The sequence below is a fragment of the Poecilia latipinna genome, unplaced genomic scaffold (assembly GCF_001443285.1).
Source record: "Poecilia latipinna isolate Pla-1442-1.1 unplaced genomic scaffold, P_latipinna-1.0 Scaffold1895, whole genome shotgun sequence".
Lineage (NCBI taxonomy): Eukaryota > Metazoa > Chordata > Actinopteri > Cyprinodontiformes > Poeciliidae > Poecilia > Poecilia latipinna.
Genome location: NW_015114511.1, coordinates 50,653 through 72,566, shown reverse-complemented (window position 1 = coordinate 72,566; position 21,914 = coordinate 50,653). Strand labels below are relative to the sequence as shown.

Genomic DNA, 21,914 nt, shown 5'->3' with positions numbered 1-21,914 from the left:
TGTTTTATGTCTTTAAATTAACTTCATGAAATTTACGCGATTTAAACAGATAAAAATGGGTTGGAAATCTTTTGTTTTCTATTTTCGTCATAATTTTTTTTTTTTTTATTTATTTGAAGAATTTGACAAGGTACGAGTCACTTAACTGCACCTTCAGAGTTAAAGCCAGATTCTCAAGCAGAGCAAAATAAAAGAAAAATGTCAATGTGAAAAAAAAATCACTAGTGCGTATTTGCTTGTTACATCCTCTTCTTTTGCGCAATGATTGCATTATTATCAAGTGCACTTGAAACGGATCCTTGTACGTAAAAATAGGTCATTTTACTGGATAAAAATTGACATGTTTTATCGCTTCAGTGCAGAAGATCAGAGGCAGAAACAGCAGGAAAAAAATGTCGGAGCATACGGACAGAAAGAAGAGGCAGAGTGGGAATACTCTGTGAAATCCTGCCCAAGGTATACGGTCGCTTAAAAGGCTTAAAAGCTTGGAGAAAATTGGATCAGGGAGAATCGTCACCCAACTTTCATTATTTCCAAGTGGTGTGATTGAATTAAAGGGCAAGATGTTGGTTGGAGAGGAGTGGGGTGGATGGGTGGAGGAGGTGGGCGGCGGCGGCGGTGGTGGAGGGCTGCGTAATGGCGTGGTATTAAATTCTAATTAGAGATGCAGGGGATCAATGATAGGGAGGTTGGACAGCCCGGGCCCCCAGTGCCAGCCCAATAGACTGATGAGTTATTGTCATGTAAAAAAGCGCTAGCAATAAGACCAAACGCTTTGCTATTGTCCAAGCGGAAAGAGCCAAGTTTATTATGAGGACTATATGCTCTAGAGACCTCGGGCTAGGCGGCTCTTAGGGGGCTTTTCATAAAACAGGGCTAGGTTCGTATAAAGGAGGCCAGTTTTGGAGCAGGCGCTGAGCAGTGAACATCTACTCACCGTCCAGCCTTCTTCTAAGCAGTCCAAACCAAACAAGTCATCAAACTCAGACCGCGCGTCTTCCTCATTTTGATTTTTTTATTTGTTTTTTTCATTTCAGACCCATTTTTGGGTGCTTCTGTTTGACTTTTTTTTCCCAGGGAAGTGCAGCTTTCAATCTCAACCGAGCCTTCTCAAATGTATAAAATGGAGTATTCTTACCTAAATTCCTCTGCCTACGAGTCATGTATGGCCGGGATGGACACGTCGAGCTTGGCATCGGCCTACGCGGACTTCAGTTCGTGCAGTCAGACGAGCGGCTTCCAGTATAATCCCATCAGGACCACTTTCGGGGCTACCTCCGGCTGTCCTTCCCTAACGCCGGGGTCCTGCAGTCTGGGGACCCTGCGGGATCACCAGAGCAGCCCGTATGCCGCAGGTAAGCAGCAGCGAGCTCCGCAGCCTCAACCTGGTGTATTATAGGACGCCTTGATTGCATTTGAAAATGGAAATGTGTTTAGTATTTACCAAACGAAATTTGCTTACACAAATGAAAGAATTTATCACGTTAGAAGCGATTGCAGGCAAGAGGTAATTCGGTTATGGGGTTATACTATCCCAGTCACACCCAAAACCGCCAACAGAATTATCTTAAGCTGCCAAAATGATAGGCATAATTTATTTACTTTGCGATGAGACATAAAGCTTCGAAAATAATTAGATAACCAAAGACTAAAGCTCATTATTGACACCAAATTGGAGTTACAGTAGCAACGAGCGAGGCGGACGGCAACATTATGACAAGTTTTCAAACAGGAGCCTCAATCTGAGGAGCAACAATTAATTTTACAATTAGCCGCTTCACAGGTCAGCAGTGTTATCAATTCTGATCTAATTCAAAGGTAATCAAATACACGATTTAACTGGAAGCTCCAACTCAGCGTGCGTAACCGGATTTTACACAAAATAACCAAATTTCAATTTACTTCCATTTGACAGAATCACACCTAAACAATCACGTTCCCTTTTTACTGAGCGGATAAAACACGTCAACCTTGACATTTCCTTTTGGTTTACAGTTCCCTACAAACTATTCACCGATCATGGTGGGCTGAACGAAAAGAGGAAGCAGAGGCGCATCCGGACTACGTTCACCAGCGCGCAGCTAAAGGAGCTGGAGCGGGTTTTTGCAGAGACTCACTACCCGGACATCTACACCAGAGAGGAGCTGGCACTCAAGATCGATCTGACTGAAGCCAGAGTGCAGGTACAAAAACCCCGCAGTTCAACGGGCGCCCACCGCTGGCGGCTGCCTTTACGTACGATTCATCTAATCATTTTCAAGTAAATAATTAGATAAAAAGCTTGCATCTTTTATTTTACTAATATTGACGCAAACAGCCGCAAGATTATCCAACTCAAATTTTCATATTGCTTGTATCACAACTATTGATAAATTAAATATAAATATAATTTAAATGTTGTGTAAACTTTTTGAACGTTTTTCCAGGTGTGGTTCCAAAATCGTCGCGCGAAATTCCGCAAGCAGGAGCGCGCAGCTGCAGCTGCCGCAGCGGCTGCCAAGTCCAGTTCCGGGAAGAAGTCCGACTCCAGAGACGAAGACAGTAAAGACACCAAAACCACCGACCCAGACAGCACGGGAGGACCGGGGCCGAACCCGGTTCCCACTTCCAACTGCGGCGGACCGAGCCCCACCGCAGGCCAGGTCAATACCACCGGGAACGGACAGGTGGACCAAGTGAAGACCTCCGTATCCACTGGCATGGGAGTGACGGCACCGAGCCAAGGCTGGGCCGCCGCACCCGGGACCATCACATCCATCCCGGACTCGTTGGGCGGGCCCTTCGCCAGCGTACTGTCGTCTTTGCAAAGACAGAACGGAGCTAAAGCGACACTAGTAAAGACCAGCATGTTCTAATGAAGCTTAGAAAACCCGAGCAGAGTTCTCTGGAGACTGAAAAGCAATCGCCCAACACAGACTGGAGGACAATAAAAAGCAGATAGAAAAAAAAACACAGATGAATATGGTTATTTTATTTTTACCTCGCGCTTTTCCTTGTGGTCAACATTTTTCCTGTAAAATATCCATCTTGACAAGTCACACTTTCACATTGAGACTAAAGCAAGTTGGGTGAACTGCTACCACCTTCTAGTCAAGTCTCAGAGCTATTTACCTACGAAACAACGAAATGGGCAATTTACTCTCACTTAAAATATAGAACGGCGTCATACCTCACTTTAATTTAGTTTTAGAAAAAAAAAGATGTTGGAGTAAATGACTTGATCAGATGTTTATTTTTGTTCTCACTGTGGGGAAAAAACGAAGGTTGGCACACTGGAAACGCGCAGTGCCATCAGAAAACAAAGGAGCCTCGTTAAATCCCATTCAGTCAGAGTTCAACAGCTGCTTTTGTTGGGTACAGAGGCGCCTGATATGACTGAGGACAACCATCCACCGACGCGCTTTTTTCCTTCCCTCTATACACAGCCAGCTGTGTGGAAACTGCGGTATTTTTTGTTTCTTAGGGCTGCAGAGAGTTTAGTTTCTTTAAATTGTCGCTACAAACACACTTATTTCCTCGATATTAAAAAAGGCACAAACTACTGCAATGTTCACCTCAGACAGGAAATCTGTATGTTTTGTGTGTCTTTCTACGGCAGTGTTTTGTGGCTCAAACTGTATAGTGTTATTACGTATTCTTGTCTCTTATAGTTGAACCATAGGCCATATTCCCTCGTAGATCGACCATACAAGTCTTTTTGATGTTTTACTAAAATTCCCTCGGAAGAATTTATTTTAGGTATTAAAAAGGGGGGATGGATGCAGACATTGTATTTATTTCTATATAATTTGCATGTTGTCTTTTTGTCTGGTTTCAAATGATTTTTCTCCCATTTTGTGAGCATTATGTAACATGTTTTTGTCCAGGATCTGAAAGTTATTTATATGTAGGTAATGAATGCTTATATTTAAGAAGGAAATATTTCTACATGTGCACATAGTTTTCAAGGTGTACCATTGAAATGATTGTTGATGATAAAAAAAATAATAGTTCAAACTTGCTTTTGTCATTTTTTAAAGAAGTTCAAGAAGCAACCATTATTCTTCACGTCTATACAGATTAACTGGGATTGTAAATCTCATCGCGGTGGTTTAAAAAGGCCGCCGATTTCAGCACCACGGACAGTTCCGGCGCGGTTTAAAACTCATTTAGGCCCCATAGATTCTTTAATAATAACCAAACAACCACATCTTTACTCCCCCAAAACAAATAAAACAGCATATGGTTTTCACTTGACAAAACATTACAGCGGTTCTGTTTCATCAGCTTTGAAGTTTTAACACATCAAAGAGTAGATCAATTTAAAAAACATAAATAAAACAAAGCATACTGGCAATGTTCTTTTTTTAGACGAATTATTATTAGCAATTGTTAAGAAAAATAACAGAAGCAAGACAAAGAAAACATAAAACAAATAGTTTATGAAAATCAAAAAACGACCAAATAACCAGACAAGTAAAAGTAGGCAAAATAAAATAATGTAACCTTAAAAAAAAAAAAAAGATTTATTTAGTTGGATAAAATGATATTGTTTACCAAAATCTTTTAACACAGTAAATAAGTGAATAAATTACCAAAAGCCATATGCTCCCCATCATTTTTTCCAGATAGAATTTTTAAGGGAATTGATACAAAATAATAAAAAATTATGTTATTTTAAAATCATCTATATTAAATTGAGAACAAATATTATTGTTGAATCATCCCCAAGCATTAACCACATTTCATGCAGAATCATTCTACATTTACCTCATAACTAAATGCATGCATTTTGTTTAGATGGTCATTAGGTTTTTGCACAATTTAGAATAACGTAAAATATATATGGAAAGAGGTGATGTGGAAGGATTTGTATTTTCAACACTGATGCTGCTAAAAGCAAAAAAAAAAAAAAAAAAGAAAAATATCAGACTTTAATTTTCCAGCAAATATGAGGAACGACTTATTCCTACATTTCCAGGACTTTCCAAATGTATATCAGCCACTTGTTTTACAATAAAAAGGAAAGAAAAATATATTTGATTTATAATATTTATTTATAAACATACAGTAATGAAATAATAAATGCCATTGCATTTAAACATCAAATGAAACTATATTCCGAATAGTGTTCAAGGTGAATATTAGATAATAAATACAGTACAGATGCAAAAAGGTTTCCATTCCCCTACTGTTCTGTTAAAACCCTCTGGGAGAGGAGCTCCGACTCAGAGATCCTGCTATAAAAGACTCGTCTTTGATTTACTCATCAGCTAAATGAGGATTAAAAAATAAAAATACAACAGTTGGAAAATAATCCTAAAATACTGCAGATCAGAAAAAGTGAGAGATGACCCCGGAGGTGAAGCCTGTTCAGCACAAGGAAGTTTAGGCTGTTTTACTTTCATACAGCAAATCATTTGGTTTTACGCTTAAACATGCATTTTTTTCAACACACCCACAACATATAACCAAGCTCTTAGCAAGAGTCCTAAATGTGCAGCTGGCAGGACAGGTCTTTAGTTTTAAACCAACCAAACATTGCACAGGTGCAGCTGCTGCTGGTATGTCTTCATATTACCTCTGCTGATGATGGATGTTTCAGATACAACAGATGTTTATGCTTTTTCAGGCGCAAAAATGAACTATACAGCTGAGAAATGACCAAAATAAGCCTGATTCTTACACATCAAATATCACAAACATTCAAAATGAAACCCATATTTGCCCTGCAGTACGGAGAACACACAGCATATTGTGTAACAAAGGTTTTTTCCTTTGTCATTCGCCATTACAGCTTAAAGGGCAATCAGAGGGAGATGATGAAATTGAATATGTTTGTATGAAAATAAACAGCAGTGATTAAGCGGCTAACGGAGGGATGGAGTTTGCTTTTCTGCACTTTCCCACTTTAAATTTGACCAAATCACTTGTCACGAAATGAAAATAGTGCAGAAATAAGACACCATACATCTGGTGCTTTGCTTCCTGCATCATTTCCCGTTCCTAAGGCACATTAAACTGTTGGCTTTACAACCAGACAGACTGCATAAGGAACAATCTGCTGCAACCAAATACCTCACAACACGCACTATTGCCTTTAAAATGAGCCCAAATTGCTCTATAGCTTTATATTAGAACTTAATCACATTCTTTACGGAAACAACAGCTTTTATATGACAGTCAAGGGTGAAAAAATATTTACTTTTGTATATTTTGTGTTTCTAAACGTTTGTTCATAGCTTCATTGTACTTTTGTAATTTACCATGTAAATTCAAATATTATTTACCTGAAGGGAAAAATAGTGTTTATACCTTGAGAAGGATACAGAATGAACCTGATCTCATTTTCTGCCCTCCGACTTAGATTCTTATCCTTTGGAACAACATCAATCTTTAATCTGAAACAGATTGCATCATATTTTTGTGATTTTTTTCCAGTATGAAAAGCGGTCAGATTTTTCTCAGTGTGTTCAATGTGGGTTCTTTCCAATATGGCTGCCGCCTTAAAACAAACTCGCTGCATGATGAAGCATGTTTTACGGAAAGACGAGGATAAATTGAATCCAGAATTCACTCATGTACCAGATGACATGAACACAGAGAATATATGTTCTTGTTTTAAACATTCAACAGTTGCCAGATGTCTATTTGGCCCATATGATGCATCTTCGGTGGTCACAGAGCTGCAGAGGAAGCATACATCCCAACAGGCCGCGCAGGACGTGATTGGAGGATAATCAGGTTAAAATGAGAATGAGGCTTTCTTCTGTAAACCTTGTGCTTTTCACTCGAGCGTCACAACGTGGTCGGCTGTCCGGCCGCTTCAGAGAAAAGACAAAAGAAAAGAAACCAACTACTTTAACGAGCAGAAGTTTTTATAAAAGGAATAAAAATGTTAATTTTCCAACAAAAGGTTTTGATTTAATTTTGTCATCTCCTTTCAGGCTTCCTTCTGATGCTTCACTGAGTCTGACTTGCGTTTATTAAAGGGATACTGAGGAGATTTTTTTAATAAAACACTCGTGTCTCACCAGGTTCACAGCATTTAAGTTTTAGAGAATGTCCTGATTTAAAAGTTTTAGAGAGAAACAGAATCAGTTTCCTTTAAAACACTAAATCTATGAACCAGAATTAACATATACACACCAGTTCACAGTGTGTATCCTTTTATTAAGCTTTAACAGAACTTTTAATTTGGGAACCCATATCAGGGCCATAGGCCATGAAGACGGTTAATTTGAATAATATTTTAGGTGGATAAGTAGAAACTGCAGAGTTAAAGGAAAAAAAAAAAACAAGAGAAGGAGATAGAAAGAATGTTTGGAAACTTACAGCGGGAACGAATGTAACATTGGTTGCAGTTGAGGAGTCCGTTTCTGATCCGGACGTCTGTCCCCGTGGTTGTGTCACCTAGCTGTCCTTTACACACCCCACACTAACAGAGACAGGCGAGGAGAAGACAGCAAATATAGTTTATTCATTTATTAATACATTAAGATAAAAACAGTCCATCTCAGTTCTGGAAAACATTAAACTTTCATCTACTGTAGCTCTGGCTGCACCTTGTCCTGCTGGAAGGTGAACCTCCAACACAGTTTCAAGTCTTTTCCAGCTTCTGACAGGTTTTCCTAAAACAACTCTTTACCGTTCAACCCAGATATTTACATTTCTTCACAAAATGGCTGCACTTATACTGAGATTCAAGTCAAATCTGTTTACTACTAAAATGACTCAATTTCATTGACTGTAAAAGCTCGCCACACTATTAGGAAGGTACTGGTTGTCTCACTAAAAGTACACTAATGTTTGAAGTAGAAATGTGACAAAATGTGAAAAAGTTTAGAGTATATGAATAATGTTGTAAGACACTGTGCAGAAACCTTATCTAAATCAACTTCTTTAACTCTATTCATTTGATATTCAGGCTTTTGCTAGTAGAAAACAGAGACGTCTGAATCTGTTACAGTGAATAAACCTTGTGGAGACGAAGAGCAGCTTGTGGACCAACCAACCTTAAAGCAGTGGATGTGGAAGTAGAGGCTGAGAGTCTCTATGATCATGGCTGCTCCCTTCCCCAGAGGCTGACTACAGCTGGAGCACAGCTTCTTCCCACTGACAGACCTACAAAAGGCAGAAGAGACGCAGTTAAGATTTTCTTCAAACCAGCATCCAGAGAAAGAGTCAGTTTGTTCTGTGCACTGCCCAAATCCTTTACCTGTGATTAAATTACCACCAATATCCTTCCTTTTCCTAATCTGTGTGCATTTTTTCAATTGAAACCTCATCAAAGCCTAGAAATTCAAATAGATTTGAAAACTAGAATTTCTCCTATGTTTATGAATCTCCTCAAAATAAACAAAATATTACAGTCATTTTCTTGACATTATTGTTTCAAGTGGGGGAAGAAAAAAAAACAACAAAAAAGAAACTTCTCCTGGACTCAACTGTTCACTCTGTCTATTTAAAATTCCAGGCAGACTGCAGGGTTGCTGCTGCAGTGCTACATGGCATGAGATGGGTGGAGGAAAGTAAAGGTGGGGGTGGGGAGGAAAGCAGAAAATGACAATGCAGAATTGAGCAGCGCCCATCCTCCTGGTCTTGGTGGGCTTTCTGTGCTGCAGTACCTGTTGGGCGGTGGGGGAAATGTGTCTGGTGCTGATGAACATGCTGCCAGGGGCTTTGATGAGCTTCTTACATTATTATCAGTGGGGCTGCACCTGGAAATGGACAGCAACATGCAACATGATGATGGCTCCCAGAAACAGCAACATGATTGGACGACACAGACGGACCACAACCAATCCAAACCACAGACACAAAAAACAGCTTTGGAAGATTCAACGGCACATTTTCGTTTAAATACAACATTTTTTATGTTTTTATAAAACTTGACTTGTCTAAAAATGTTTTCTAAACACTTTCATGACATGCAATGAGTTATTTGTGTGAAGGAGATTCATGGAGTGAAATACAGGCAACAGATGCCACCTGCTGGCCGTTTTTGGTTGCAACACTGGCTCCTTTAAATCAAAAAGGAGGCAATTTCTTAAAACGGAAACAATGTTTATGAAAAATGGAAATGAATGATTAATAAAACTGAATCAAGCTCTTTATTTCTTCTCTCTCTCAAACATTTACACACCTTCGTTCTCCTGCAGGCCGGCTGGTTCTGGTGCTGTCAGGTCCTGTTTGCTTCTTGGGTGGAGTTGAACATTTGGGGGATGTAGGAGGAAGCTTTTGGCCGTTGTGAACACTGTGAGCAAGTCTCTCTGTCTGACTGCTGTTCTGGCTCACCAAGCTGACAGAGGAAGAAAAAAAACAGAAACTTTGATCAAAGAGCCTCATCTCTATTTATGTTCCTCGTCCAAAATAATGTCAAAATCTGGACTTTATGACACAAATAGAATGAATTGGCTCCTAATATTTAGGAAAAAATCTTGAATGTTTTGACTTAAACATGTTTTGAATACAAAGACAGTTCAGATTAAAACACATTAATCTTCTTGCTAATAAAAATAAAAGCATCTCCATATAAACAAATTCATGGAAAACTTTTAAGACTTAGGAGTGCATGAGTGAAGTAAATAACGACAAATTAACATCAAAGGTCAATTGGAGCAACTCGCTGAGCAAAACCATCAAATTATGACCAGACAGCCGTCTGAGCCACACTGTTGGCTACTTTGAGTCTCGGCTCACCAACCTTCTGCCGGTCTTCATGCTGTCGTCAGCAGTGCTGATGTCACTGGTTCTGTCATTTTCTTTCCTTTTCCACTCTGCACTCTCTGTGCTTCCTCTCTGAATCATAAAACAGACCAGCTAAAGTAACTTCTGAGAGTTTATTTCTATACATTTCAATCACTAAACTAGAATAGTTTTAGCTCTGGTGCTTAAAGTACCATATTAACTAACTGCAAATTCATAATTATATAATGAAGGAAAATGATACATGGTTCTCAAATCTCAAAAGTGTGGCATGCATTTTTATTCAGCGCCTTTGAGTCAATCTGTTGTAGAACCACTTTGTCCTACAATGACATCTGCAAGTCCACTGAGGTAAATCACCTCTTCCTTTTATTTCAGTCATGTGCTACTTTGTGTTAGTCTGCAACAAATTTATAATAAAATACATTAAGTTTTGCAGTTTTAACTGAAAGAAATAAAAAGTATGTGTACAGATCACGTCACAACATGGGACAAACAAAACAGAAAATCCATAAAACATAATGAATAAGTCCCTCACAGACTGCCTCTCCAGTAGCTCCTGTTTTCGTTCCCAATCTGCCAGCGAACGCACAATCGTGTCCTGTGGCTCGGAGGTGGAGGAGAGCCCCCCTCGGCTGGGGGAGGGCAGGGCTGAGGAGCGGGGCGTCAGAGGCATCACAGTCTCCTCCAGTATCCGACGCTCCTGTTGGGAAGGAGAAAATCCCAAACCAAACACTAACATAAACACAGTAGGTTGGTTTATAGATCTGAAATGGCCACACAAACATACAGTTTGTATGCTGTAACATGTGTAACAGCTAATGCATGTGTAAGCACACAAACACACACATGTATGCACACACACCTCCTCATGATACTTCCTCTCCTCCTCTGCCACCTCCCTCTGTGCTTTTTCCCACTCCTCCTTCAGTTTCTCCTGCTCACGCTGGTACTTCTCCTGTCACCATGGCAACAGACACATGACATACAGCAGAGAGCCAAGGTATAGTGAAAAACTGAACTTTGCGCAGGTGGATGTTTGGGCCGAAAAACAGAAAAGATGTGCACAGCTGGCTGGCACAGCCTTCACTTTTAAAAATGTTTCACTTTTAGTTTTCTAAAACTACTGATTTTCTAACCATAAAATAAGGAAATGAATACGACAAAAAAAGAAAAAAAAAAAACAAGCCTGCATTTTTATTTTCTTCACGTAGACATGTGCCTGTTAAGCATCAAATGAAAGATCAAAAAGCAGCAAAAGCCCAGCAGAAAACAGACAATACCAAAGCATGCAGAAGCTGATAAGCACAAAGTTCCTTCACAATTGTCTTTTGAAAACTTGCTTTCTATTTTTCATAATTTTAGACAAAATTGCCAGAAAAGACAAATCATTTTCCTGTTATGCAAATGTGTGCAGGAACCCCAGAGAGTTAGAGGAATTATCGACATTTATAATGGAGTAAGACTGGAGCACAAAGACAAAACACAGTGAGGAGGTGGAGAGCACACTGATGTGTCCTCACAAACAACCAGAAAGGAGTGTAATCTGTTTTTAAGACACCGGTGAACACTGTCAGTAACAGACCTCACTCCTTTAAATGTCTAAACATGTGCAGACTACAGATGCTCATTGGCTGAGGAGGGAGAGAGGGACCGGGGCAGCAACAACAGCAGCCACGTTGGACAAACACTCCGCCTTTGTGTTTGCATGAGATGGAGACGGTGATGGAAGAGACCAAAGCACTTCTTCCACTGTGCAAGCTCGCCATCTAGTGGTTCAAGTGAGCATAGGAGCGTTGAGATTTGCTTAATAAAAATATGTCAGGGAGGAAAAAGCAATGAAGTGCAGTTAGTCCTTCTGTGACTGTGCATTAGATGAGTACCGTGATAAATAAACCATCCCAGACAAAAAGATGCTCTAAACAACTGGCTAAATGACTTCTGAGTGGATTCTGTGGGTTTGTCCAAACAAAGTCTGATGAAACTAAACTCACTCTGTTGGTCTGATTCCAGTTATCTAAATTTAATAACTGGGAGAGTTAGATCTAATATTCTCTCATTTACTTTGTATTTGCTTATTTTTCTTCTTTTTTTACTCAAACTGTAAGATACTGAAACTCTACACATTTCCAGACGGGACAGAAAACCTGAGATAAACACTTCCTGCATCTCAGACTCACTGTTGGTGCTGTGCTCTGTCTACCAAACTCCATGACAAACTAAGTCTGGCCTTGCACACTCATGCGCCATGCTTTTCCCTGCGTGGTTGCTATGTACCTGCAGCATGCGCTCCTGCTCTTGCTGCCACCTTTCCTGACGCTTTCGCTCCTCATCCGGGTCCCAAGACCAGCGGTCTCCCCGCCTGGCCTTGGCCAACACCGGGACTGACACCTGATAGGCCCACATACGTATACACACAGGTCAACATGCACAGATACACGACAGATACATGCACACATCGATGTCACACATAACCCATTCACAGACCCCGATGTACACACACACATCCACCACAGAAAAAAAGAAAGGAGAAGGGAGGAGACAGAAATATTTGGTCTACCACAACAGCACTACTCCATTGCTAGCCAAAGGACGCCTACTAAGGAGAGAGAAGACAGAGAAAGAGAGCTGGAGGTGAATAAAAAAGGAAAAAGCAGACTCAGCCATCAACTGCAGCATCCTCATCTGGCATGCTACATCAACAGCTCTGAGTGAGCTTCAGTAATTAGCTCAGTACCATTCAGTGCGACAACAACCAAAGGCTAAGCTAAAAATGAGCAAAAAATGGGCATGATCTAAAAAAAAGAAAAGAAAAAAAAAGAAAATGTTGACATTTGCATCACTGTATAGTATGATGGGGCTGCTTTGTTTATGGAAAATTAAGTAAAAATTTTACGTAGGTTTAGATTTTTGGAGAAGGTTTATCATCTGCTTGACTGTTTATAACTGTTTGCAGTTTGAATCAAAGGTAGAACCAAAATGTTTGATGAAACGAACAGCGCAAACATGGGAGTAAAAATACCTGATAACATTTAACCATTCACTTCATATACACATGAAGTATTTATAAACAACTTTTTTACCAAAAAAATGTGACGCAGCCAATTTCAAATGTTAAAGATGGTCTTTTCTACATAAAGAAGCCTAATCAAAAGACTAATAATCTTCCAAATCTCTGCACTAGTGTAGCTGCATTAGTCAAATCACTGTTTCTACTAAAACTGCAGCGTTCGGATCTCTAGCACTAAGTATCAGGCCTGAAGAGAAGCAATGTGAGAGCTCAGCAAACCAGTTACTCACATTTTCATGTCGATCTTTCTCTGCAGCTTCTGGAAACAAAAGGAACAAATAAAGAAAGTCAATATTCTCGATACAAAGTGATGAGACAGATGTTTACAAAACATCATATTGAGGTGAAAAACAAAAAGATTATGAAAGCAATACATGACTTTTATTAGACTATAAATTATGTAATATTGCTTATGTTATACTTGTTCGTAACCCCAAAATATTTGGATCAGAGCCTAAAAATAAATTCATTTTAAACCAAAGGAATGCGCCTACACAAAATATAGTTGTTATTATTATTCAAAACATCAGATGCCATCCAGGAGTTTTATGGGACATGGCTATGGAAAGCAAGAGGGTTATGGGAGATGGCAGATATTTTTTTCTTGCTGAAGGACCCAGTAATTACCACTTAATCTAATTATTCTATGAGAATGAAAGACGTTTCTAAATTTTGCAGTTTGAGAATATTCTTCTGCAATTAAAAATTACATGAATTCAATGTTTTCTTGTCAGGATGAGGTTTGCACGAATTCAGCACTCAGACTTGAACCTGTATGTAGTTCAATGTAGGTGTGATCATACTGTTAAAGCTTATTTAATACAAGTCAGATGCTGCTGGTTTTTGTGGAGAACCCAGTAATAAACATTGGTTTATTACTGTTTTGCTGTCAAAAGTTGGTTATCAGCTGATCAGTCTGATCAGCTAGAAGGACACTCAGTAATATGCAAAAGCAGTTCAAACAGAAAGCTTCAAAATGCCTCACTAAGTAAAAGGATGAGGGAAAAGTGTACAGCAGAATGTCAGCGCGGTAAGGAGACCTCCACCAACACAGAGGTTTACCTGGCGGGGCGAAGAACTCCCAGCGTGACTTAGGGTTGCTGGAGGACTGCGGGGACCTGACACTGATTTCAAACTCTACAGCAAAATGATAAAAATACGTGGATGGAAGAAAAACAGGGAATGTGGGAGAGAAGGAAAACAGGGAAGGAAATAATGAGGGATAGGACAGATGTGAAAATCAGGAGCTGAAGCAGACAACCTGAGACTTTAAGTCAAACCGGGGAAAAGTTCTGTATTTTTACTTATATGGTAGATTTAGTAGAACTTTAGTTAGTAATAAATATACTCTTGGTATTAGGATGTATGTTTATTTTTTTTATATATATTTTAGTTGGCTAAAAACAGTTATCTGAATGTTTTGTTTTTAAAAGGCTTTAAAGTGTCCTATTGCTATGGATTAAAATCTGTATACAATTAAGAAGTGACTACAATAGCTTGTGATCAGTCATTTTATCTCATGTAAGCAGAAAAAGGGAAGTGGTGAAAAACTAAACGAAAAGCAGCGAACAAAACTGACATGATAATCAAACTTAGAATATAAGGAGGGATGGAAAAGAAGCTGCTGACTATGTTTGGACTTCAGGACATGAATTCACCTGATGACGTTTCCCTCAGAGGGTTATGTCCGAGCGATCCGGGTGCAGCCGGAATCGGTGCCGTCTCCACTCCCTGAAAAGACTCCTGACAAGAGGAAACTCTTACCTACAAGCTGGTTTACAATGGTTGGATGACTTCTGGTATAATGGCTGCTGAATTTCTCTTACCGTTGATGTCGGGTCGTTTGGTGTGTTTAGCTCAGTTGGGAGAATCTGCAGTACGTTCCCTGTGAACTGTTCAGTCTTCTCCGATTTAGCTTCTGGAGGACAATACAAACTAAATTCTAGAAATCATAGTTTTACACACAAAGAAAAATAGCCTATAAACAGGAAGAATGCTAATTATGGCCTCAGCATTTCAGTGTGTTGCTAAGACCTGCAGGTGGCGCTTTGTGAGCTGCAGTAGTTGACTTTTCTTCCTGTTGAGCAGCAGCTTTCTGGCCTCCTGTCTCCACAAAGCTGTCCTCTGGCTGCTTTAGCTCCTGTAATGGTCACAGATGGTTTACTGTCTGGATGAAAGACTGAGTCAGCAGACTGACATTCCTGTAGTGAAGAAGGAAATTGTTGCTGTCTAGAGTTCCAACCAAAACAGTCAGACGCCAGGAATTATTGGGCAAAGTTCCAGGGATGGAACAAGAAAATTAAAGAAATGTAATAGTTATAATAACCTCTGGTCTCAAATTAAAAGCATGTCTTTGCAGGAATGTTGTGAGATTTAAAGTGTTTTGTACCAACAGGGCCTGTTTCCATAGAAACTGAACTGATGCAGCACATTTGAGGTTACAAAAGCTCACTGGATTCAACAAGTCAATCTTTCCACCACAGCAAGTTGTTTGACATAACTTAGCTGCCTGTCAATGCTTTCAAAGTAACCTTATTATTTGGTGTATAAATCATAAACATCCTGAATCTGACCTCCGGAAGAGAAGTGGGCCGAGTGGGAGTGGGTGAACCCTCAGAGACTGAGGCTGCCTCCATGTTGCTCTGTCTGCCGCTGGTTTTTGTTGACACTGGACTTCCTCTTTCGGGGGAGGCGGGTGGACTGCGAGCGGGTGAGGCGTCTGATGGGGGGGCATCTGGAGACGCCTGGAACAGAGGAGGGGAGTCCCTTTCTTTGCTCTCCGACTTCATGGAACTGGGATCGTTTCTGATGTCGCCGTTTACTCGTAGCAAACTGTCCGCCTGCATTGCAACAGCACAGAGTTAGCAATAATTCCTACTTATTATGACCATAAACTGTATTGGCTGTGAGGCATCAGATTTGATTTTACTTACTATGTAGTATCTTGCAAATATTTTCCTACTCTTTGGTCTTTCTGTTAGATTTTGTCACATGACAACCACAAACAACCATGTATTTTATTGGGATTTTATGCACCAAAATTAAGTGGAAGGAAAATCATACATTGTTTTAAAAATTGTTTACAAATAAAAATCTGAAAAGTGAGATGCGTTTTTATTTCAGTCACTACTTCACACAGTCACCCTTCGCAGGATGAAGACATGAATAAACTTTGATGTTAACTGTTTTTACAGCCTCTAAATGTTTTTCTTCCATGATTGGCCTTTATTTACCTCCACCAGGGTTACCATGGGGCTCCTGGCTGCTTCTCAGGTAGAGAACCATGTCTCTGAAGAATTCATAGATTGCATCTACTAAGATTAAATCACACGCAGGTGGAATCCATTTGCAAATAGCCGTCTTCTCATCATAGTGGGTCAAACTGGATTTGAATTAGAGTCGACAGAGTAAAGAGGGTTTTACTCACTTTTAAGATTTCTACTTGTGAAAAGTTTTTACAGCTTTCCTTCTATTTCACAATTAACAGTCAGAATGTTTTTAAGTCACATAAAATCCCAATAAAATAGGTTTAAGTTTGTGATTTTAAAAAATGCAGAATCTGAAAAAGTTAAAGGACTGATACATTTTTAGCACTGTATTTTTCTATTGGCTGAATTTTCACAGCTAAAAATCATCAATTTATGACAAATAAAAAATGTAAATAATTAAAGTCTAAAATCCCTCATTCCTTCTCATTATGAACCTCGCTTCTGTTAGTCATTAGCTGTTCATCTGCTGAAAACACCCTGCTGGCCTCTGCTACAAAGAAGCACTAATATATGTGTGAGGAGCTCCCAGTGAGCGGTAACTTAAGACACGGTGCCGGAGCCGGCTGAATGCAGCCTCTCAGTTGGCCCCCTCTTCCTCCACCTCCTCATCCCTGTCCTTACAGCCTGTGTGGGCACTCATTGTCCGCCGGGAGCCCACTTCACATTGAGAGGGGTCCTACTTGTCAACTTCTTAAGTCAACAGCGAACAGAGGGCTCCATTCAAGATGGGACTCCCGACAAGAAATTCCAGAAAAAGTGCCCTGCTGCATTTGGATCTGGTAATACCTTGCATCTCCCTTTACACCACTCCACAACGCAAGAGCTCATTTTAAATATTCCTTTTGCTCATTTTTTGCCAGAAGAAAGGGAAATGGATCCCTTTAAGGGTGAAATTGGAACATTACATGCTTCTAAAGTGAGGGGAGGTTTTTGGTTTTCATACACACCAGTCACTCATCACAATGACAGTTCTGTGACATTATGATGTAAATGTTAAGAGATCTCCAAAGGGAAGAAAAGCAACAACACTTCCAGAATACAGTGGCTCATCTAAAGTTTACGCACTAATGAGAAAATGGCAGATTTTTTTTATGATGCAAAATAATCATCAACTAATATAGCAGTTGATTAAACGTTAACAAAAAGGCTTAAACAACAACACACTCAGAAGTAATTTAGCCAAGACTTTACAAAAAATACACACATTTTACATTTATGATAAAAACAAAAACACAGTTCTGTGTAAAGATGTTCTGCCCAGAACTCCACAAGTGGTAGTTTGAGCTTCACCTGGTTCAAATTTAGCAAAACACATCAAATTAACTAAGCTATCCAATTATTAATCAGTTATTCCAAACAATAATCACCAGATCAGCCTTACACTGTGTTGATGCTTGAACACTCGATCACATGTTGAATAAATATGTATTTATTCACATATTTATTCAAGATGTGAATAAATACTTCACATGTTGTAGAAGTATTTATTTTTGCTGCAGATGCATCTTCTGCTACACATAATCAGCCTTTTATTAAAGGAAGGTTGTTATTGCATTTTTGCCATAAAGTGTTTTTTTTTTTTTATTAAAAAAAGGAATGGAAATATTTTTACTTGCATAAAGTAATTCTAATATACAGAAAAGACTAATCGGATAAAAAAAAAGTTGGCACATTCTGCAGCCTTAACATTTAACCACTTAATTTTCAGAATAATTGATAGAATAGTCAATTCATTGCATTTGTTCTGTACAATTCAACTGGAATACAAACAAACCTGTTAACACTTTCAGGATTTTTTTTTCATTCCAAAAAATATTTAGCTGAAGTGAGCAGGAGCTATTACACATTAGTTGTGAACAAAAATTTGAAATTATAAATCATAGCCTCAGTTTTTACCTCACAAACACCTATTAATATAGTGTGTAGACTTTTAAAGCCAAATTGACCCTGATCATAGTTCTCCTAATTGAATATGCACATTTTTTCAGAGCGTTATCATTATGAAAATAATTTAGACAAGTTTAAGAGAGGGCAAGATGAATAGTCTGAAAGCAGTAGTTAATTTTTTTTAAAGGTTCATTTAAATGTAACCTTAAACATGTATGCAACTCACATATCCTGTCTCACCTTGCTATTCCATTTTTCATCAGCCGACAGTCGGGGCTGGAAATAAGGCTTTGGTGTCAGCAAAGGCACCGGTTTGGGTGACAGGGCCCGGGTGGACGGTGGTTCAGAAGAGCGGGAGCGGATCTGAGGCCGCTGGTGTGAGCTCGAGTCTTTGGGAAACTCTTCAATCTGCGCCTCCAGCGTGGACGTAAACCGTGGCGCCGGCGCAGATTGCTGCCGCAGGTACCTCAGTGGCCCTTCGGACGGCTCGTCGAAAGGGTCCGGAGTCGTGGGGGAGGAAGAGAGCGAGAGGGAGAAGGGCGAGGTGGGAAAGGAGGGGTCGGCCGACACGCTGCGGTCCAGAAGCTTGGGCAGCTGCAGGCGCTCCAGGATGGCCTCGCTGATGGAGAAACGCTGGGCGTAGCGCTGGAGGATGGCCGACGCCTCCTCTGGAGTTCTGGCTCTCCGGTACGCCTCCCGCAGCTCCTCCTCACGCCGCTCCCTGACAACAGGCAGACATTTTCAAGCTGATTGAAATAAATTTGTCATTCAGAGTCAAAAACAAACGTCTTTCATTTTACTATCTTCATTTTCTTTACTTGCTATGACCAGCATTAAAGCTGCAGTATGTAACTTTTAAACAAATACTATATTATTTTACATATTTATTAAAACTGTCATTATGTTGTAACAGTTCGGTATGTGACAAATGTTCAATGTAAAAAAAAAAAGTTCATCTGCCTTCTCCCAGTGCCAACTAGAAAGAAACAGGAGAATGGTGTTAGCGCTGTCAATCACCCTCCGTGTAGTGGAGGCTGCAGTTTCTTCCTGATAACAGAATCTGTCGTGAATGCTAAGGCAAGTCAGCATGGTCACTGATGACGGCGGTTTTCCTATAAAGGTAGGCTGTTCCTCAGCCATTAGCACACTGAGCAGTGAGTACATGAGAATGATTGACAACGCCAAGACCCTCCTCTTAGCTCCGATTGGTTGTTTTGTTTGGGAGCAGTGCATTTCTTCAGACAACAATTCAGGGAGGAGGTGATAGATTTATTTTCACAGATTATCTGTCTCATATTATACTTTAACTACATAGTGATGGTTTTAACAAATATGTGACTTTTTTTTAAGTAAAGTTATAAACTGCAGCTTTAAGTCCTTTGACAGTCAATATCTTCATTTATGTTGGTTTTTAGGTGATGGCCTTAAGTCAGATTCACCTGAATGTGTGAAGCCCATATTTCAGTACATGAAAGGTTTTTTCCATATGGATGTGTTGATCACTATGGTAACTTGATTTTGCCAGATAAAGTGTTCAATGTGTTGTGGACGTCACCTACTTGTCCTCCACAATTTCTCTGTAGGTTTTGATGCTTTTTCTTCTTTGAGAGATGCAGCTGTCTCCTGACATCAGTTGCTCCATCATTTTCCTCTCCTCCTCCTTTTTGATCAGATCCTGAGAGACACTCCTCCTCCTACTTTTCCATCGGGCCAGGTCCTGACAGGCACAAAAATAAAAAAAGAAATACAGATCAGATGCAACATGCCCAGCAGCTTGAAGGAACAAATATTTCTGCAAACTTGCAGACAAAATAGTGAATAGAGAGGAGACTAATGCATTTACTTCCTGCCAGTGATTCTCATCTTCTTTTATTCTGTTGTACTGGTTGTGCATCAGTTCATGACGAATGTGACTGTGTGGCTGCAGGATGGCCTCGTTTTCACCACGCATGTCGATCATACTCAAACTCCTAAGTGAGAAGGTAAAACAGAGATGATGCATAATGGAGGAACATGGCTTCAGTATTGTGTAATGTTATGGTTTTATTCAGAAACCAATGAACAGTTGCAGAATTCAGTTTTTTAGCTTCATCTGGAAATTTTGAAGTGTTTTTTCACATTATTTTCTATTCAAATCTACAATGTTAGCTCATATCTGCCTTTGCGACCCCCAAAACAGGAGCAGCCAAAGTAAAGGAAAGCCAGCCTTCTTTTATAGAACCAAACATTTGTGCTCATTCTTTAACTCATAGCAAAAAGTTGTAGTTTTATAAACTTTCATCTTAAAATAACTTTTCTGAAACCAGCAGCAGAAGGCAAGACATGCAATTGGCTGAAGCACAAGGGATGAGCCAAGTCTGTTCCAAAGCAAAACATGGATCCCAGGCCACAACAGAATGCATATGGTCATTTTTAATCACAGCAAAGCATTTTTACTCTCCAGACTATTTAGTCCAAAGAGTAAACTTACAGTTTGAAGTTACGATTTGTGATTGAAGTGAAACAATCTGAAGGAACCTAAACTTTACTGACTCTACAAGTTTAGTTCTACTTCAATCAAACAAGCTAAATTATTGTCACCATAATGGTACAGGTTTTTGTCTTTTTGTCTCCATTTTTAAACAGTAAAACTCTGTTTAACAGCTACTCTTTTCTCAGACACAATGTTGCATTTTAACTAGTTTATACAACCCCTTAACCCTCACCCCCGGAAAATGCAATGGAAAAACGGCACATGGGCGTCCAGCTGCATGTTAAGGGGATAATAAACATTAAGAGCTGTTGATTATAGGAAAACAATTTTTGTAATGCTGCATCACAATTCTGCTAAATATATCTCTAAATATCATGATTAATTTTTTCAGTCCAGGTAAGGGTACAAACTTTTGCACAGTCTAGTAATCTAGACCTTTTTATGATAGAATGACAGTCGGGAAAAATTGAATTACAATGAATAAATATGTACAAAAATAAGAATCTGTGTTTGATGAGGGATCCAGAGTTATTTTCCCAATAACATCTGGAAGAATGTGTGGAAAGAGTTAAAGTACAATCTGTAAGACTCCAAATGCATGAAGAAAAGGAAGAAAAAAGAAAAAAAAACACCTCACACAAAACAAAAATCCAATTCTGGCAATAAATGAGAAATGGAATGAGCCACAAACTGGAAACTTTCGAATGTTGAAAATGCAACTTACTGTGGATCATCTGACAAATTATCAGAGTGACTGAAAACACAGTGAGCATGAAAAGACAAGACAATGACCAATGAACACAACACTGAAGAAATAAATATTTTCTCATGCAAATATACGGAAAATTAAATGTCTGAGTGTTAAATGACAGGTAACAGATGGTAATATTTCAGTTTAAGAAAAAGGAGGATTATATAATGGTTTGTTTGATAAATTATCTTATATTAAAAATATAAACCAAACACAAGAGGGCAGTGTTATTCAACATACAAATAGAATTGCAGCACTGCAAAGTAAAACAAAAAGAGCAAGAAGAAAAGGTGCATTTCGCAAAGGGAAGCTAACTAAGGAAAGCTCATGCGTCTTTAATCAGCACGAGCAGCTGAAAAGTTCCTCTCAGTGACCACTTATGAACTCGAGTATAACCATAAAGTTTCTCTCTTCTCTGTCTTCAATGTAGCTGCTGCTGATATGTTGGAGTGGTGTGAAAGAAAGCGTGGCTTGTGGTCAGGGGAAACTAAATTTAGAGCGTAATCTCAAAACCAAACCCAGATTGTTTTCTGCAGCGTCTGTTTACCACATGGTGCAATCCAGAAAAACATCAATCTACCAAAAGATTTTGGTAGGATATCTACCTGGAATATGTCTCAAAATAGTTCCATGCTTATCAATGTGCAAGAAATAAATCAAACAATTTGTTCCCCAATTGGATGCCCTCAAAAAAATAAAAAGGCAGCATCTTTGTTCGCTCCTTTAAGCAAAAAAAAAAAAAAAAAAAAAAAAAAAACAAAAAAATTTTTATTTTTT

General features: G+C 39.3%; 2 protein-coding genes across 8 annotated transcripts in view; one reads left to right on the top strand and one right to left on the bottom strand.

Moving 5' to 3' along the window:
• The first annotated feature begins 637 nt into the window (after positions 1-637).
• Positions 638-4,301, top strand: phox2bb (paired like homeobox 2Bb). Its single transcript, XM_015015252.1, has 3 exons — positions 638-1,355; positions 1,996-2,183; positions 2,427-4,301. Exons 1-3 carry the CDS (start codon positions 1,115-1,117, stop codon positions 2,853-2,855), a joined length of 858 nt encoding a protein of 285 aa, XP_014870738.1. The 5' UTR covers positions 638-1,114; the 3' UTR covers positions 2,856-4,301.
• A 712-nt stretch (positions 4,302-5,013) lies between these two features.
• The window catches only part of LOC106935018 (LIM and calponin homology domains-containing protein 1), a 33,575-nt gene continuing 16,674 nt past the window's right edge, over positions 5,014-21,914 (bottom strand). For 3 of the 7 annotated variants that reach the window (XM_015015243.1, XM_015015248.1, XM_015015249.1), the window contains 18 exons: positions 19,757-19,883; positions 19,473-19,630; positions 18,154-18,634; positions 15,331-15,597; positions 14,792-14,897; positions 14,584-14,675; positions 14,416-14,500; positions 13,820-13,894; positions 12,988-13,016; positions 11,965-12,078; positions 10,553-10,645; positions 10,226-10,390; positions 9,686-9,780; positions 9,125-9,280; positions 8,607-8,699; positions 7,995-8,103; positions 7,315-7,417; positions 5,014-6,803 (listed from right to left, as the gene is read on the bottom strand). In XM_015015243.1, coding sequence (XP_014870729.1) covers positions 6,778-6,803; positions 7,315-7,417; positions 7,995-8,103; positions 8,607-8,699; positions 9,125-9,280; positions 9,686-9,780; positions 10,226-10,390; positions 10,553-10,645; positions 11,965-12,078; positions 12,988-13,016; positions 13,820-13,894; positions 14,416-14,500; positions 14,584-14,675; positions 14,792-14,897; positions 15,331-15,597; positions 18,154-18,634; positions 19,473-19,630; positions 19,757-19,883 — 2,374 coding nt within the window. In that variant the 3' untranslated portion in view covers positions 5,014-6,777. The remainder of the gene's footprint in view (positions 6,804-7,314; positions 7,418-7,994; positions 8,104-8,606; positions 8,700-9,124; positions 9,281-9,685; positions 9,781-10,225; positions 10,391-10,552; positions 10,646-11,964; positions 12,079-12,987; positions 13,017-13,819; positions 13,895-14,415; positions 14,501-14,583; positions 14,676-14,791; positions 14,898-15,330; positions 15,598-18,153; positions 18,635-19,472; positions 19,631-19,756; positions 19,884-21,914) is intronic. The other 4 variants (XM_015015245.1, XM_015015244.1, XM_015015246.1 and 1 more) reach the window with 4 other exon arrangements.